We start from the raw sequence: 19,213 nt of genomic DNA, 5'->3' as shown, positions 1-19,213 counted from the left end.
AAACGTACGATCTGAAGTAACTAAAAAATTTGACACTCCAACTATTGTTGACATCTACGTAATGCAAAGCGTCGCGCTGATCTTGCGGCACGAGATGCCGACGCGCATCGAGCTGATGGTGCTCCTCGTATACAGTGATCTCATATCAACAAGGTTACTGTATAATGTACGACAGTAAAGATCTGCACTGCAGCTGTTCAGCAACCACATAGTATACATATCATGATGCAGAGAAATGGTCCCGTTCATTTCCCTCATGCAGAAGGAGGAGCAAATTCAAGTGCTGAACCAAAAGCTGCAGGAGCGACAGCGGCTGGCCCACCAGACTGCTCTGCCTGCTAGCGGTGAGAGGGTGCGCATTGCACTGCCTCCCACCTATGCAGATGGCCTGCTGGCCCCCAAGGAACCTGTGGCCATTGACCCCGTCTCCGATTCTGGCTTTGTCACGGGCACCTCCCTGGTTGGCCGTGGCTCACGCCTCTCCCGTTCCGACTTTGAATTCTCCGAGTCATACCTTTAATCTGTGAGATACCATCAGGTTGCACAATACCTGGCATGGCCATTGGAGTTTGCCATTCAGTATGAGGCCCAGAATGGCTAATGTACAAACTTTCATAATGGATTTCTTTGCATGGGAGATGCTTTGAAGGGGATGAGCAGCAGATGTGGTTTAGACTTTGGTTATGTAATTATCAACCCTCAAGTTTCCTCTGCCTTATGCCACAGTTAAGGAAGAAGGGGTTGATTTCAGGGCAGTCTTTCCCCCTTCCATGAGATTAGTGCTGGTGTGCTTTGGTGACTTGTTTCTGCTTGGCCCATTCTCGTGGCATCCTATTAAGTAAGGAGGCTTAAAGAATGGATCTTGCAGACTACAGTGCTTGAGGCACTTGCCTTGCAGTATAAGAGGTGGCAAAAATATTGGAACAGGAGACAACAGCAGTGTGCTAAAGTATTGAGTTCATTTTATTGAAAGAAAAAGAATAACTTGCCTAAAGGATATGTATATGTGCCTATCCTATGGACTGACCTGACTGCACTGCACACATTTCCTTTTGCTTCATACTGAGTTGTGCCTTTTCTGCCAAGGTTTGAAATACTCATTGCCACCAGTGGTTTTGGTTGTCACTGGTGATATGCATTTTTTTTTTTAATTTACGCTCACAAAAAGTATTATTCTAATATTTCAGTGCACATTGAACACTGCAATTCCTCTGTACTCTCCTTCACATCATCAATTTTTAGAATTGTGTTAGAATCGGGTAAATATCGCAATCAGACATTGTGGGCTACTTTTATTGCTTGAAAATCTTAGGGCAGGCCAAAAATATGCGGGAGGTGATGACTGTTCAACAGGAGCTGACGTGTGTTCAATGTCATCTTTCGCCGAGACAGATGCGGCCACTAAAGGAGTGGCTATTGGGGTCACCATGGGGGTCAGGCACGTGCGTGCTGACTGGTCAAGTTCGAATTATCTGGTGAAGGCCAATTTAAGGATCGAAATAAGGAAAGCTTGGTTCCATAGAAATGCATGGGCGCCGGCTGGAACCTTGGGTCGCGATCAATTTAACCAAAAAATGGAATTAACCAGAGTCATATCAATGGAACTCAAAAATAAGCTTTTCCATACAGGCAGTAATGGTTCTTTAATACTTCCTGTAAAAAACTAATAATAGTGAGCAAATTTTATGTCTCGCTTGATACCACCAAGATTAAACTTTTTTTTTTTTTCACCTCACCACAAAAGCAAGGATGAGCAGTGGAAAAGGAGGAGTGTTTAGGAGGTTTGCTTTTCAAGTAACTAAGTCAAATGTACAGAAGGCAGTCAGAACAAGAAGGTAAAATGTACAGTTAAACATCATCACCCAGCAAAAACAGTGCCTGTGGAGCTCTGTAGCATTCTTTTGTGTCATGTTTCATTCTTTTCTTTTTTTTATATATCATTCTTACTCTATTTATTAACTCTCTACTAGTCAGTGCATAATTATAGTTTAGTCTGGCCTACTGCAAAGCATGCAGCACAGTCCAATTGTATCAGAATATGCTCACATTTCAACAGCAAGAAGCAGAACTTACAAAAGCTACTCTAGATCTTTCAAGCAAGGCTCAAAAGCTACAGACCTTGCCAAAGAAAGGCTCTTCTCAATAGTCTTGCACAACACATATGTGTTTGTGCTGGTGCTTGGTGGCTGCCATTCAAGACAGCTGCTTCCACCCATTCCTTCCAAGCTCCTTATTGGTGCTCTCACCACATGGTGGTGTTAGCAGACCATCCTACTGGAATTTCAGAGGTTACCCAAAAAATTCGAGTCCTCTCTTCAAACAACACGGAAACTGGCCATTTACTTGCTTGAGGCAGAAAACAAGGATAGAAATATGATAACCTGAGCACTGGCCACCAAGTAAATCGCCATAACAACAAGCACTCACTTGTACTCATTCTTTATTCTTTCCACACCACCTGCACCATCTCATCTGCACATGGTGTTGAAATACTGAACAAAATGATATAATGAATAGAGAAGACATTTGTCTGTTAGTCTGTAATTAAGTGCTTTTCGCATCATTATGTTCCACGCTTGAACATTTTATACAATTGGCACCGCAAATTGGCATTGCATACTGGCGTTGGATAGTCAGTCCTCTGTCCATTTATCTCCACTGCACCTGCTATGCATGAGTATTCTTTCTGTCTTGTGCTGAAACGCACTTCCCCCATCAGGAATTTGAACAGTGACCACTCATCAATGCTAGATGTTGATAACATGCTAGGAAAGATATATCTCAACATCTGCAGCCGTATAGCTTGCACAAGTACTATCTGCCTCCCAGTGCCATGAGGACTGGTAACAGAATAACAAATTAGGTTTCTGCTGTTTACATTTATCACGTCTCCCCTTTTCATACACCATTCATAACAGAAACTGCCGTGTCATATAATTTGAGTTCATAGGTTCAATTGTTAGAATGTGGCTGTTCCTCAGTGATGGCTCACTTGTCAACCTGAATTTTTTTTTTTTTTTGCAAGGAAATTTTTAAAAGAAAAAAGAAGTTTTTTGTAAGGTTTGAGCAAAGCCAACTAGGCATGATTCATGGTGGGCCCACGTGTCCACCAGGCACCTCATTATACAATAGAGGCATTTGAATTCAAAATCACATTTATTAACAAACGTGTTGAATGCCTGCTGTTGCAAGATGAAGTCTATCTTGTGACTTACTATTTGTTCACTTTGGTTATGTAAACTTGAAGACCGGTGTCCTAGCTAGCTGCATTGTCTTCCCTTGGTGCAGGGACAGTGCCCACAGCTGCACAGCTGGGTTGCTTCAGATTGCACCTGTATCTCTTAGTGCTGTGTTCCCTTCCAAAAGAGCTGTATAAGTTGTAACAGGCACCCTTATGTGTTCAAAGTAAAAGCACTGTGAACCCACACTACTGCAGCATAGGCTTCTGACATGTACATGATACATGTTTATGTGTACAGGCGCAGCCACTGCTAGTGGGAACACGCGAGCCCTTGGCAGCACTCCGCAGAGTGCCAAGCCACCACCGGCGCCTCGTGAAATCTTGCAGCGCAGACGCAATTAAAGCGATAGACTGAGCACCCGGCATATCGTCTGCTATGGTTCCTCTACTTCGCTACCTTTGCTGTGCGTGCATTGGTATCTATATATGTTGTGCACACTAGCAGCTCTGAGTATTCATGAAAGTGCTTCCAAAGTCAAATGTACGCACACTGATGCAGGTGCTACAGAGTTTGGAATGTGAATAACAATTCCATGCAGTTTTCATTTGCAAAGGGGCATTTCAAAACTCTGTGCTTTGAATTTATTCAAAAATAAATAGAAATTATCACTTTCCAAGGACTCTGGCTGGCACCATGGCAAATCCACTTGGGCAACCATCAGAGCAGCCATCAAGCTATGCAAACAGCTGCAGGGTAAACAGATGGGCGGTATTCTTGGATGATCACTGTTGTGGATATTTTACTTTAGCACGATTTTGAGTGTCTTGGCACCAGAAGTGTCCGCGTATAGGCCGACACCGTTTCTAGTGCTTCACACAGTCACACAGTACCAAGAGCACTGTCGGCTGTATACTTCAATGTGTGCAGTACTGAGTCTCGCAGAATCTCCAAAATCCGTGAGGGTAATTGCCTGAGAATACCGCTCCTGTATACCAGTGCATCCAGCTTGTGTTGTTTGAGACCATGATGCAATTAGCACTGGGTTGCATTTTTCTCAATGACAATCGTGCAGTAATACAGCGTGGCAGGAAACAGTGAAGTATTCCAGAAGTGACACACCCAGTTTGTGTATTCCAGGTGAACGACAGCAACTAGCGCTTAATACTTGGTCGCATCACCCTTGGCAATAGCCGCAGCAGCCATTCATTGAGGCAGAGAGCTGTAGAGAGCATCCGCCACTGACGCGCCTTGCTTAAGATGCTCCTATTCAGCTTGGGCATCCTGCCAAAAGTTGTCTGCTGACAGTCCGTGTGAGCATTGGCGCAAAAGAACAGCTTTGACCATGGTACAAATATTTTTGATAATATTAAAGTCTTGCGATTGGGGCGACCAGTTTCTTGGAAGTGTGCACAGGTGACCAATCATGTTAAAACGAAGGCAGTCTTGGCCAACTGCAGATGCTTGAGGTGGGGAATGGCCACATCCTTCAATATTTCGCAGTACTTGTCAGGTCTAAACTATCTCTCAGTCCATGCAAGGGGTGCCAGGCACATTCCCCAGAGATTTAGACCATTCCTCCACTGGATGCTACTCTTTGTAGGAACTCTGGATTGTATCTAGGAGAAACGAGACAAAACAGAAAAAAAGAATGTGAGGATTTAAAGGTTGTGAATTGGAAAGCTTTAAGGTGCATGTATAAGCTACGTTACTGTGTCACATTACAACTAACTCTGCTCACACCGAGGTTTGGTTGTTAAGACTGGATGATCCACTTCCCGGCTTTGTGTTTTATATGGTGAGAATGGTGACGTAGAACACTTCATCTGGTTATGTCCGCAGTTTGACGTGGAAAGAAACCAGTTGCTTCACAGCCTACAATGGACAGGTCGTACACATGCAGGCTATGAAGATGTAGTGTTCCGTGAAAAGGGCCCGCAGGAATCAGTAAGAGCCTGCGACTGTAAACTACCTGTCATCACGACACGGAGTTTGTCAACACCTGTTAATACGTCTTCACTAACAACATGCGAGAAGCCCAGACAGAACAATTATTGGCCAAGCATGCCATGCTGAACCCCATCTGCCGCAACACCACCACCATGAGGTGTTTCTGAATATGTGAATTTCTGCCCGCTTGATTAAATTGCACTTCATATGAAGGCTAACAATTTCATTCTATTCCAGATTGCACATTTTGAATAAGGAAGTGTGCCGATGCAAAGAGATATAGGCATGCGGTTCAATTGGAAGGCTCTTAGAACATACGGCACACGCAAGTAACAACCTAGCTCGAGATACGCTTTAAATTTTTCACTGGAAACTTGTTCTAAACAGCCTTGTAGTTCCCATATAGCTTACCAAGTTTTGTGAGGTCGCCAAATCTGGGCTTTTTCATCCCACATTTGTCGTAAAACTGCACTCATCCATAAATTCGAAAAGTTTCTATTCTTTAGTTGTCCGTGCTGAATGCTGTTAGGTGAACTGCAACAGCTTTACTTTGTTTGGGGTGTAAGAAAGGGGCTTCCAGGCTGTGATTCCGCTCTTGAGACCCACCTCAAACAGGTGATGCTTGACTGTTGTTGTTTAGGTGGCCAGACCAAGGGTTTCTTTCATTTCCTGTACAGAAGCACCTGGCTTCGCTGCCGCAGTTGCTGCATAGTCGCCACGATGCAAAGATCTTCTTTGTCGGTTGTCACCCGAGGCCGTGGAGCACGGGAGCATCCTTGATTCGCCGCTCAGATTTGAATGCTTTAACAATCCTATTAGCGGTCTTCAGGGGTCTTCCTGTGGCTTCTGAAATTGCTCGCTGTAAGCATCCTCTGAAAGACACCTCCACAATTCCCCAGCGTTCATCCTCTGGCATTCTATCTATTGCGTAGCGACATGCTACAAAGAAATGAACTGGCATAAAACATGGCAGTTCTTTATAAAGGGTCATGGCGAACAGGACCATATCAAAAGTTTTGCATCATTCTAATTGCGCCAGTCTGTATTTCAGTATTTTCCATAAACCTACTGACGTTGTGAAGGGTTAGTGTGTTCTAGCTCTTCTTTATTCTCGACACTGAGGATGTAGCTGCGCTTCTTATCGCTCTTGCATCAAGAAGAATGCAGCCACGTTCACAACCTAGCTTTTAGGCTGGATTTACATGATGGGACGGATTGCCGATTTATTCCAAAGATGACCATGACATAATTCAGCTGCAACAACTGACGCAGGTAGCACCTCGTCTCTGGTGTTTTTGAGTGTGGCATTATTCGGCAGCACTGAGCTACGTCATGCTCATCTGTTGGCTGCAACGACAATCCATCCTGTATGAATCCCACTTTAGTCACAAAACTTCATTGCCGTTAACAACATGGCAAATACGAACATTGAAGCAGTGCGAGCGGGAGGAGCTGTAGCAGAGAATGCACCAGGCACTCTGCCCATTGCCTTGATTGAACCTGCGCAGCAACACTTCACTTCAGGTGTCGGTGGTGGCGCCCTGCATAGCACTGCCATGGGCTCCCTTGTTCCCTCTAGCAGTAGCCGCACCTGTACATGGTCATGTACCATCTTCAAAAGTGCAAAGACTAAATAACGAGCACCAAAGCAGCTGACACCATAGTATTTAGTGAGTTGCCCACCCATTTAAGGTGTTTTTAAGAAGGCCTGTGACATGAATTGGTTCTTACATTCAAAGTGTGTTACAAAACAAGAATTTGAGTCCGTGGGAAAATCCTGGATGGTTTATAAAGGCAGCACCATTGTGGAACATATGGAGGGTTCTTTTTTTCTCCTTTTACCAGTAATATGTTATGCCAGGATAGTTTCTGAAATAGCTAGTTGTGTTCTCAATACACTGCGTGTAAAACAACTGCCTTAGTTTCCACACAAATAATTTCTCTAGCTTGAGGCACAGTTTAAACAGTTGTGGACACAATAAAAATGATTTTAAAAAATTGTTTAATTCTTGTCTGCTCTGCTGTTGTGTTTTTCGTGATACTAAGGCTGCAAATATGCCTTAAAGATTATTTTTAAACATATAGGACTAAAAGCTGATACCTACTATCTGAAGTGATAAATAGTGTGACACACAAATCACATGTAAAGACAAAGGACAAGTGTTTGTTATGTGTAGGGTGTGTTGTGCTATTCATCATTTCAGATATGTCACAACTAGGCTCATAGCAAATCTTTTTAAATATTTTATTTGCCTTACTTGGCAGCATGTGCATAGCAGGAACAAGTGAGCTGAAAAACATGTTTTGCACAAGGAAGGTGCATCACTCTGCAATCCATTTATAACAGTCTAATCACAAAATTAAAAAATGCAGTCACTACCAGTCGCAACACATCCTGACTGACGTTAACAATAAACAACATCCAGTCATAGAAACACTTCTGATATTGTAGCTTTTCTCTGTATTTTGTCTAATCTAGGAAGTAGCTCCTGGTAATCTTTATGTTTATGATATGCCTTGCCACACTTGTCATACTTGAGATCTTCCTTATGCTCCGAGTGCCAACCAGGATTTTAACTTTTATAAGAGAAAAATAGGGCACGAGACCCAAATGGTAGCGTTCTTGAATGAGAGTGTGAAAATTTAAATGTGCTTTTGCTGCTTTATTTCATGCAGAGCAGTTATTGTCTGAGTACTAAAACTTCCATTGAGAAATAACTATGCACTGTCGATATAGCAGCACTTTTGTCCCATTAGTTGGCATGCACAGTGTTTCAAAAGAAAACTGCATCATTTAAAATAGCTCAGTCCTAAAAAGTTGCATTGCAAAAAATTGTGATTGAGGAACCAAACAGTAACAATCTTGGCATTTAAACATCAGTTGAATGGAATTGTGTGTTAGGCACTGGCAAGCTAAAAAAAAAAGAAAAGCTTATTTTTGTGCCTGGTTTCTGCTGCAGCAAGAGAGTGACAGCAGTACTTTGAACTTATGGCATTGTACTAAATTGCGGGGCATACTTAGGGCACCCTCCAGAACAGCTCCAGTCCATGCCCACATTTTTTGCTAAGCGAAATTCTATTATTTGGCCAATTTTGCCAGAAAGTAGCCCAGCAATCTTATTATCACATGCAGTTTATTTGTAGAAGGTCAATACAGAATGTTATAGTAAAACTAAGGTAACTTATCGTTATAAGTGACTTGTGGTATCGTTATAAGTGGATTGCACTGTTTACTTGTATGTGGCGTATAGTTACAGGCTGTGCAAACTTGTTACAGCAAGCTTGTGTTTATTTTGACACATGAAGTAAAGAGGAAGCAATTCCATTAATCAAATCTTTAATGTACACAGGCTTTTACAATGTTGGCATGTCCTAAGCAGAACAATATGTCCCCTAGCATTTGTGTTATTTTGTTTTTGTTTCTTTCTTCTTTTTTAACATTTGTTCTGTTCTTTAATGTGTTTCCTAGCATTGAAACTATTCATGGCAGAGCACATTGCCTTATTTACTTAACCATTATTTTTTAAATTTTGGTTGTGGTATTATAGCATATGTTATTTATTGTGATTGTGTGGGGGCACAAATTTCATATTTATGTTTACTGGTTACTGATGGTTTACATGCTGCTTTCTGATTTCTCAAGTTTATACACAAGTGCAGCATTGACTTTATTTTTTTCCCCAAGAGCTGTTTAAGATGAAAAACTTAATAAAAGAGTGCTATTGCATCCACTACATACAAAACACTAGGTGTTTCTGAGAACTGTGATTTAGTTTACTCTTGCAATGTGTGGAATAAGTACATAGAAGAGCCAAAGTGCATCAGCATAAAATTTCAGTTATCCTTGTAAGTCACCTTCAAATAGTATGCACTTTTAAGTGCTTTTGTGCTCAAAAACAGTCACGATCCTGCATTCTTGAAAGTTTAGGAATCATAGTTTTGTAATCTCATTGAACTGGCATTTACATGTCTGTTGCATCAAATCATTACGCACCTCGAGGCTGGCTGCACAGTTTAAACAAATGTGATTTGGATTCTGCGTTCCGTCATTTTCCATCAAGTTCATTGGGCAGCATGCCAGCTAACATTTGTTCAGCAGGCTGTGCATAATACGAGCTGAGTTTCAACTGCAGCCTTAGCAAAGGGATTAATCATTCACATACTCGTACATATTTGAATAAAATGGACCTCTTGAAGAAATCTTTACTGTCTGCAACCTGCCATGCTTTTCTTGTTTGTTTGTTGATTTTTCTTTAATTAGTGTGCATTCGTTTGATGTTTTATTGAAAATGGTATTATAGAAGTGCACTACCAACACCTTAATATGTGGGCTAGTCAACCAGAAACTTCAAGAGTTTCGTTGAGGCTTAATATTTTGGATGGGCTAGAATGCAATCATTCTGTAAGTTCATTCATACTTATTCATTAAGCTTCATTATTTTCAGCAGTGCAGAAAATAGTATTGCAGAGGGCCTAAGTTCAAGTTCATGTAGGCTGTTTTATCAACACATAATTGTAGGATGGCATAGTAGTCTTGAGTTACTGCAGCAATATGTAATATCAACAATGCTAGAAATGGTAATACACTTCGTTATCCATGGTAGATATTATTTTTTTGTGTATGTGTGTGCAGTTTGTGTGCACATTCTAGTTCCTATATTTTCATGATTTCATGTTCTCACGCGCACACACAAATGTACAGCACATGCATTACACTACTGTACTCATCAGTGAATTAAATGTCTGCATTAAATGTGAATATTGACCTAGCATGGCTGAATGGAATGTCGTGATCACATATAGATTGTCTTGCCTTGGGAAACTGAGATGTTCAGTACTTGTGAATTTGTACATGCACAATTTGCATATAACGCATGTGAACATGAACAGCGCATGGTAACACTGCTGAGAAATAATTGAGCTGTGAAACACTCTAAAGAACTTTCAAAAACACCTTTGCTATGAAGGGCCACTGCCTCTGGAATCTCCTCCCACTATAATATTTCCAAAGCATTTTACATTACAGTGTTGAGAATAGCCAAAGTTTCCTTCCTAACATGCGGTATAAATCCTTTGACTTCTATTTAGTCTCGCACGCCTAATTAGGATTTACTTGAAAAAGGGGGTACCAACGAAACACAAACGATGCGCACTCAAGGAAAAGGCATTAGACATAGACGAACGCTGGACTTTCAACAGTACTTTATTGGAACTCACATTGACGCACATAACCTCCGACACATGCACATCTTCAACTCCTTCCAAGACATGTGCATAGATAACACCTCAAAAGTACATTACTGCATGAAAACAGCCGACGCATGCGCAACTTCTACTCCTACCTATCGGGTAGGTAAAAGATGATTAATCAAAAACTGACATTGATGCACGGGTCTTAGGAGGAGTAGAAGTTGCGCATGCGTCGGCTGTTTTTGCGCAGTAATGTACTTTCGAGGTTTTAAATATGCACGTCTTGGGAGGAGTTGAATATGTACGTCCGTCGGAGGTTATGTGCAGCAATGCAAATTCCAATAAGGTACTGTTGAAAGTCCAGCGTTTGTCCATGTCTAACGCTTTTTCCTTGTGTGCGCGTCCTTTGTGTTTCACTGGTACCCCCTTTTTCAAGTTCATCGTGCACCAACTGGCCCAAGAGCTTGCGCTAATGTAATCGGGATTTGTCACACAGCTGGCTTCCAAATTTTTTCAGTCATTTCCTCTCACCGCCATTTCTTTTCTCTTTTTTTTTTTCGCCCATTGTAGCTTCAGCTGTAGCTGGTAACCAACTGGTCATGGCTGTAAAAAAAAAATCCAATGCATCCAAGGCTATCATGTTGCATACTGTATATCCCGCCACTAGAAGGGCGGCATGGACAATGTAATTATTTTTATAATCTGTTTCATATGTATTTATTTACTTATGGGACCTCTAAAAGTCAGTCCCTGGGTTATGTTCATAGTTGCTTGAAATGTATGTATAAATACACACATTTATTTCATGCATTTAAATTCCATTTACCTTTCAATGGGCAAGACACACAACTTGAGCCTGGTAGCATGTTATGTTTGAGGCCCATAGATGTTAGCATAAATGCCTAGCACTACTGTTTCAAATTTAGACCACACTGTGAAGAATGCCTAGGTGGTGTTAGTAGGGCTGGTGTCGTACAAGATAGTGTGATAGAAAAAATGTTATGTCGATAGAGCTTGACTTCACTTCGTGTTTTCAAATTTTTATGTAAGCAATCATTTTGTTGTGCAGGGTGCCCTTTGAAAATAGGTTTTGCTGCCATTTGCACTTTTTTTGTACTGATGAGGTGTCCAGCTGTGGTAAAAAAAGTGTTTAACCTATCTGCTTGCACAAATAATTACCATGCAAATTGGGCATGTGTTGCAAGGCGATTTAGTTGGCACACACTATAAGCTGCTTCCAAGCATGTGCTGCCTGTGTCATGTGCACTTACAGCTGTGGCCACCGTAAAAAAGGAACATGAAAAAATACACTTGAAACACAGAAATTCTCGCATTAGCCAACTGCCGAACTGTAGTCAATAAAATTTTTTACATTGAAAAAAAAAAAAATGCTGAAACTGTAGTGATTGATGGCAGCATGTTTTTCTTATTTAGGCTCTCTTCATTTTTTTCTGGCTGAATTGACTAAGGTTGGAAATTTTAAAAAAGCGGACACATCATATGATAGCGACTCCGAGACCAAAATAGGGATCGAAATTATGTAAACTCGGAGCATATACATGAGTCTAGAGCAAGGCCCTATTTAGAGAATAGAAATTTAGCAAAACTGGTCATAAATCGGTAACAGTTTTTGCATCAGATTTTATATAAATGGCATGATACTGTATGGTTGAAATGATTTGTCGGGTGTAGTTCACAGAATTGTGATTTCTTATTCGTGGAGTGTAGTGTTACATGAACTTAAATATATTTGAGAACTTAATTAAAAAATTTACTCGCAACAGTCACTAGAATTTTACATTTAAAATGTCATAGATTTCATTGAAATGAGTTCAGTGGTTGTCTAATGATAACATTTCACTCTAATTAGAATGGAGAGGCCTTTGCATATTCAGCTTTTTGTCATGGCATGCAGAGGTGTAATATTTTGCAGACAAAATCCTTATGATCTAAGCACCAGGCTTGCTTTGTTTGCAATGCCCAAACCTGGCACGGGCCCCTTTGAGTGCAGGCAATGAGTGATTAAATATTAAAAATCATTTCTATGCTGAGTGGCTTTGGAAATTTTCAGAGTATTAGGATTCACATAAAGCAATCTGCGCAAGAATATTTGTGCTTGAAAAAAAGTCAACTTTTTTTTCTAGCCATTTGAACATTCGTTAACTCTCCATATTTGTTGTCTTATTAAACAAAAAAAAAAAAGTCATCCTTCTGTTTCTTTTTTTTTTAATCTAACCTTTTCTTGATTGTTGTGAATACTGCCAAACATTAGAACTATTGCTTTTTTCACATTCACACTGCAGCGGCAAGCACATGTGAATCTCGGAATTTTAGGTTATAAGTCGCACTAAATACAAGTTTTGGCCGTTTTCTCACTAATTTAAGCTGGTTTAGTGATGGGATGACTGTGGTCAAGATGTTGGCTTTGTTGAAATCACATTACAGGGTCTCCTGTATAGCATTATGAATAATATTCTGTGTGCTGCTCTTGTTTCAGTTCAGTGCCTTGGCATTACTATACATCCAATCTTTGCTGTGTTCTTCCACGCTTTATTATGTATATATATATATTTTTTTGCATGCACAATACACCAGAACTTTGTCAAAAGATGCCTGTTTTGCTACTTTATGGCAATTGTATGCTGCACCTTCTGTACCAACCATTTCGGTGCAAAATTTTAATTGTGCATCTTATTATTTAAGCACTAGATGCCATAACTCAATTTTTAGGTGTTTTTTTTTTCTCTCAAAGAAATACATGGTGAATACATCATTCACTCATTGAACAACTTCTGTGGCGATATTTCTGCCAAGTGGACGAAAGTGGCTGGTCCTGTAACAATGTTTACAATCTAGTCATCAAAAAAAAATTTTTTTTTAGACTTTCGGCCACAGTGAGCTAAGAGTACAATAACCTCCTTTGCCATGCACTATGACCTCACGGATTTCTTTAAGGCTGCACACGAAGTATGTGCTGTCACACTGTGGCGAACAAATGTGCAATTTTATTCTGATTGTATGTATGCCACTTGTTTCCAGAGAGTTGCTGCATAAAGTTTCCAAAAAAAGAAAATGATGGCTTTTGTACTTGTTAGGCATACAATCCCAACTGTGATGGATCATGTACTCTATCTACTAGGACGCTCTCGTGCAATATGAACCTCTATGCCGTGTAGTGGAAGAGCTTCTTGTAGAGAATGTGGCTGCTGGATGGTGGAGACAGGTAATGCAAGCAGTTCATTTATTTTTTTCGCTTGAAGGCACAGGTGCAGAGCATGACAAAGAGCAGGAAAAGTAAGTCTGGTTATGTTACAGTACACATGCACCTGTATCTAAAAATCGTCCACCGTTGGCACATCTAGTGGTTCTCATTCACTAGTAGTAGTAGTAGTAGTAGTAGTAGTAGTAGTAGCAGTGCTGTGGCACTCGTGTACTCAGTAAAAGTTTATTTGCCGTACTTATTTTGTCATATGTTCGGTTTAGATAAGCATGCGGAACAGTATACCCTGCTTAAGCATTAGGCGTAGGCAGTGAGAACACTCATGGTAGTGTGCGCTGTTTCTCGTTATCAGTGCAGGTCCCTAGTGTGGAACTTGTTCCACCTATCATGTAGATAACTGTGAATAGTGCACATGTACAGGTTGTTTAAAGAGACTCTCCTTGCTGGAGATATGTATCCTCTCCTAGCTACACCTACTCAGAACATCTGCCAACGGCACCGTCTCTTATGTGTTGTTCTGTGCTCTACAAATTGAGGCAACAGCTTTAGATCTGTCAGGCCATGTTGATTTTGATGTGAGGTTAGATCTAATTTGCAGTTGTCTAGGTTCAGTGATGTGTGAACACAAACTATGCTTGTTCAACAAGTTGTGGGAATGTATTGTGTTAGTATAGTGCACACATCAACGAAAACACATGCAGATCTTCCTTTAGCCTCTGTGGATGTGCCCTGGGCAAGAAAGCCACTTCAGCTTGCTTGAGCTTTTAAACTCGAGCTCAACAACTCTGTGTCATTAAAGAGCTAATGTTTGGTTCTTGCAGTTTCTCTTTAATGTTCTGCATAATCTGTTTGAAGTGTAAAGATGTCACTGTTTTAAAATAAAAGCTGTTACACATAGAACTGTTCACAGCTCAGCTTATTTTATTATTCTCAGTGATGGTAGTGTCCATTATAGGGAGGCTTGAAAGTTAGCACATTAAGCAGATGTAGCATGCTGTTCAGAATGCATGTTTCAGGTTGCTTTCTTGTGTGTACAACTACTGTGGCGATGATAGAAGAGCATTATACAAGATAAGTTCATGCACATTTATGAACAAACCACGCTAGGTTGCAAGATTTGTCAATTATGCTGCAGGTTATCACTAGATAGCTGCAAGGCTGCTGCTAAAATATGCTAAACAGCACCTTTGACTTTAAGAACTCGTCAGTCTGGAATAAAATTGGATCATGTACCCAAGAACAATGTGCAAATATGCAATACTGCCAGGTGGCAGTGCAGGATCGCCATGGCTCACATCATGGATGGTGCACATGCTAGTGTTGTGATGCCAGCATGCATCACCATTGTTCCATGTTATGTTCATCAGACATATTAAGATGCTGTATGGTTGATACTCTGGACAACAAGATTGTTGCACGCATGTTGTGGAAGGATGCTACAGCACCAGATGTCTTGGCTGTTGCTGCTTTGTTTAATTTCTGTTCCTACAAGCCTATGTTTTGTAAAGCATGTTTCTTGTACCAGTTTTCAACAATGGTTGTGCGTGTTTTTGTGTCGCACAAACCACTCAGGCTTCTTTTGTACACTGCTCGAGTTACTAGATTCTGTCTGAAAAAAATATTACATCCCTGTCCAGTCTAGCTATACGAGTGTGTCTCAAGTGTACATCACTTGTGTTTGTTCCGTAAAGTTTTGTAAGATTTGTGTACTGCCAAATATTAGATGCCAATAAATTGCATTACCATTACCATGGTATTTTTCTTGTGCAGTGCCTTTATTCTCTAGACAATAACAGAATGCTCTCTAAAATATTCACAATCATTACTTTAGTGAAGCATCACCCAACCAATCAATAAAAATGCAGCAACATATTGTATGAAGGAGCCCATACTGTGTTTTTTTTTAATCTCTGCAGAAATTTCACTTGGACTGACCTCTTTCATTGGCATGTTAGCCACAAAGTAAATGGCATTACGTACTGCAGGGCCGTTATCTTGTATGCATTTGAAAAGCCGATGTTCAGTTTCGCCTTGCACGAGTGGCCTAGATAGGCCTAGCTTGGCCTAGGCCGTGATATCAACGTGGCTTAGGACACTTGTGTAAGATGAAACTGAACGTCAGCTTTTCGAATGCGTACAAGATAGCGGTCCAGATTAAGCCAACATGTACCACATTTGCACCTGCTGCAGTACATAACCAGACAGCCAAGCAAATTTACTGTCAGCTTGAGCTAGTGCACACCACTTTGTTAAGGGTCACCTTGGCAGCACAGTGCTACAATGTGGCAAAATATTCAGCACGTCTTACAGGGTGCTCTAACGTAATCGAATCTTCAGTAACCTAGTTTACCCTAATTGCAAAGATGTTAATGATTTGAAGCCCACATAGGCATGCAGCAACTTGAATATGATGACCACCACATGATTTGACAATTCTGCAACTAGTGCAGATGACCAGTGAGAAATACTGTAGTGTCCCTCGCATAGCCAAGCATCTCTGACTGCCATGTGTTGCTTTGGCAATTCCATGAACACAGATTGCAGCCTTGTGCATTTGTGTGCTCAATGTTCTGACAAACTTTACAGCAGGTAAACATTAGAATGCATTCAATTAGGCACTATATAGGGTGTCCCAGCTAACTTTAGCCAGAGTTTTAAAAATATGCCTGTGCACTCTAAGACGGCATGACCAAACACATGTTGCTGACTACTGTATGGAGTAAGTCTATATTCAATAGCTTTGAAGCCTCCAGTATTGCTTACCTTCTGTCTGCCGTTCTACGTATTGCAGGAATCTCCACCATTTCCTCAAAATACACTGTACAGCCAAAGGACATCATGCATACTCAAGGGCAAAATTCCAAGTATCAGATGACGATTGCAAGGCTTCGAAGACAGCAGGTGAAGACCCCCAACACAAAGTGCTTAATTGCAGCTGTTTAATGATGGACACACTGGCTTACACATTCAAGATGAGGATATTGGTGCCTGCTCAATTATTTTTGCAGCCATTTTATTTCGGCACGCAACCATTCACATAATTTTGCTACCCTAATTCACGCTCCTTCGCAGAAGTACAAGAAAAAACGTCATATTTTTTCCCTTCTAAAAGAATCCCATTTCGAGCAAATTAATTGCTGGCGTGTATGTGCAGTTTTTTTTTTCATTATCTGGATAGTTGCACCACGTCTTCTATGTGTGTTGCTTGTGCAAAGTTATTGCCATCACGCCATTAATATTTTACTATTCTCCATTACACCGGATTACACCACTTTCGATCGCTATCAAGTCCGATCTGGATCGATATTCTCGACTGCTTTTGGCTCCATCGTGCAGCTTGCGCAAAAGAACCAATCATGACAGAGAAATTCAAATCGGATTGGGCTTGATCGCGTTTAAAAGTGCGCCATGTGATGACCGCACTACTTGCATTTCGCTGTTTCCTCCTGTTTTCATGTATCTGCCTCTTACAATCTTACTACAATAAATAGTCTGCTATTTTCGTGTTCTTGACTGTGCAGCAAGTTTATTTATATTTAAGGAACATGGCACATTTATTTACGATACACCTTTTGGTGTGAGTTACTAGACGTACAATATCATAAGCAATAAAGTCCTACTTCCTCAACAGTTGGCATGATTGTTACGCTAAGTTACAGCTTGAAACAGCAAATGTGAATTTAAATGAAACTAACATGAAGTGAAACACCCTTGCGTGCTCGTAGTCACAACGTATAAACAGCGGCACAAGCGCCTGTATGAAATCACTTGATTTAAGCAACGTTATGGGTCACACACACACAAAAAAAATAAATGAAACTGAAATTAGAGCCTCCCGAGATTCGGCGGCATGCGCGACCATCTTGGAGGCTGGTGCGTTTCGCCGATTCTGCTAGGTGCGCTGAAAGCCAAAGTTGGCCGCATGTGCCTATGATAGTGTCCATTCTTTACATTTACTATGTTACTCTATGGTCCCTCAGCTTAACCGAGCGAACGAGCACAGCGGGGGATGAAAGACAGCGATAGCGAAGACAGCGCGAGGAGAAAAGCGGGGGAGGAGGGTATGGCAAAAGCATGAGAAGTTTAGTGCAACGCAGGACGGGCTCTGCGACGAAAACTTCTACGAGATTGCGCCAGACTAGAGCGCCGTCGACTGCTCACCGATGACGCTACTGATACGGCATGAGGCGAGCACGTCCACCTGCAGGGCTATTCATTATTGCATTGACAATTTCGTTCCTGACAAATATGTTCGTACTAACAAAAACAATCCATGGATGACCAGAGAAATTATCGATTTACGCCATAGGCTAAAACGAGCTAAAAACAGAAGAAATCCCTCAGCATAATTACTGATCTAAAAGACAAGCTTGTTACTAAACTTTCCGATGCCAAATTAGATATTTCACTAAATCATTGCCTGACTTCTTGATAAAAAAAAGCCCCGATAAATTCTGGAAATATCTAGAAGAGCCAAATGCTGTGCCCTGTGAAATATTCGTTAACGGTTGTCTAATGAATGATGCCCCCAAAATTGCTGAGCAGTTTAACCATTATTTCTGTTTCGTATTTACCACTTCCGAGCACGAGGCAACGCATGATAACTCTCTTTTAGTAATGTCTCCTGATTTTATAACATATGAAGGTGTACTGTGTTTGCTACTTGAAAACGAAATCCTCAGCTGGTCCAGATAATATTCCGAACACATTTTTGCGTAGGTATGCCAAACCGGTTGCACATATTTTAACACGTTTTCAGTCTTTCCTTCGAAAATTCCTTAATTCCTGATGATTGGCATACGGCACATGTAGTGCCAGTGTTTAAAAAAGGTGATCGTCTGAACGTTGGCAACTACAGGCCTATTTCTTTAACTTGCACGACATGTAAGCTATTAGAAAACAGTCACACATTACATGTCCTCCTTCCTTGAAGAAAATAATTATCCGTCACCTTTCCAGCATGGCTTTAGGAAACACTTATCAACACAACTGGTCACGATTCACGATTTCGCCGCATCGCTTGATAAGGGAAATCAAATTCATGCCATATTCTTGGATTTTAGTAAGGTGTTTGACCTCGCCGTGCACAGCAAACTCATTGCAAAATTACAAGGCATAGGCCTACCTGTTAACCTGGTTAACTGGATTCGTTCCTACCTTTCTGACCGCAAACAATATGTACAAGTGAGTGACTGCGTGTCTGGTGTTCTGCCTGTAACATCAGGAGTCCCTCAAGGTAGCGTTTTGGGACCTGTTCTTTTTTTAGTGTACATAAATGACATTGTTACCTCCATAGATAAATCAAAAATAAGTTTAAAGCTTTTTGCAGATGACTGCATACTTTTTAAAACCGTTATCACTCCTAGTGATCAAAAATGCCTACAATCTAACCTCTGTGCCGTTTCCAAGTGCTGTAAGGATTGGTCCATGAAACTAAACAGTGATAAACCAATCTTCATGTGCATTACACACAAACAATGCCCTTTTAATTACAGGTATTCTCTCGATAACTGCCCTCTGACAGAGGTTGATAATTATAAATATTTAGGTATTACAATTACAAACCGCTTAACATGGTCAAGTCATATAACTAAAACATGCTCATCCGCTTCTAAAAAGCTCGGTTTCTTGAGGCACAAACTAAAGACAGCTACCTCAGAAATAAAACTGCTTG

General features: G+C 40.9%; 1 protein-coding gene across 1 annotated transcript in view; it reads left to right on the top strand.

The window, feature by feature from the left end:
* The window catches only part of GABA-B-R1 (gamma-aminobutyric acid type B receptor subunit 1), a 121,136-nt gene extending 102,238 nt beyond the window's left edge, over window positions 1-18,898 (top strand). Inside the window, exon 17 of the mRNA XM_075695846.1 lies at window positions 263-18,898. Coding sequence (XP_075551961.1) covers window positions 263-520 — 258 coding nt within the window. The 3' untranslated portion in view covers window positions 521-18,898. The remainder of the gene's footprint in view (window positions 1-262) is intronic.
* Window positions 18,899-19,213: the final 315 nt, after the last annotated feature.

Source organism: Dermacentor variabilis, chromosome 1 (assembly GCF_050947875.1).
Source record: "Dermacentor variabilis isolate Ectoservices chromosome 1, ASM5094787v1, whole genome shotgun sequence".
In the NCBI taxonomy this organism is placed as follows: Eukaryota; Metazoa; Arthropoda; class Arachnida; order Ixodida; family Ixodidae; genus Dermacentor; species Dermacentor variabilis.
Note: the sequence above shows the minus strand (reverse complement) of the source record. Positions and strands in the feature narration are given on the sequence as shown.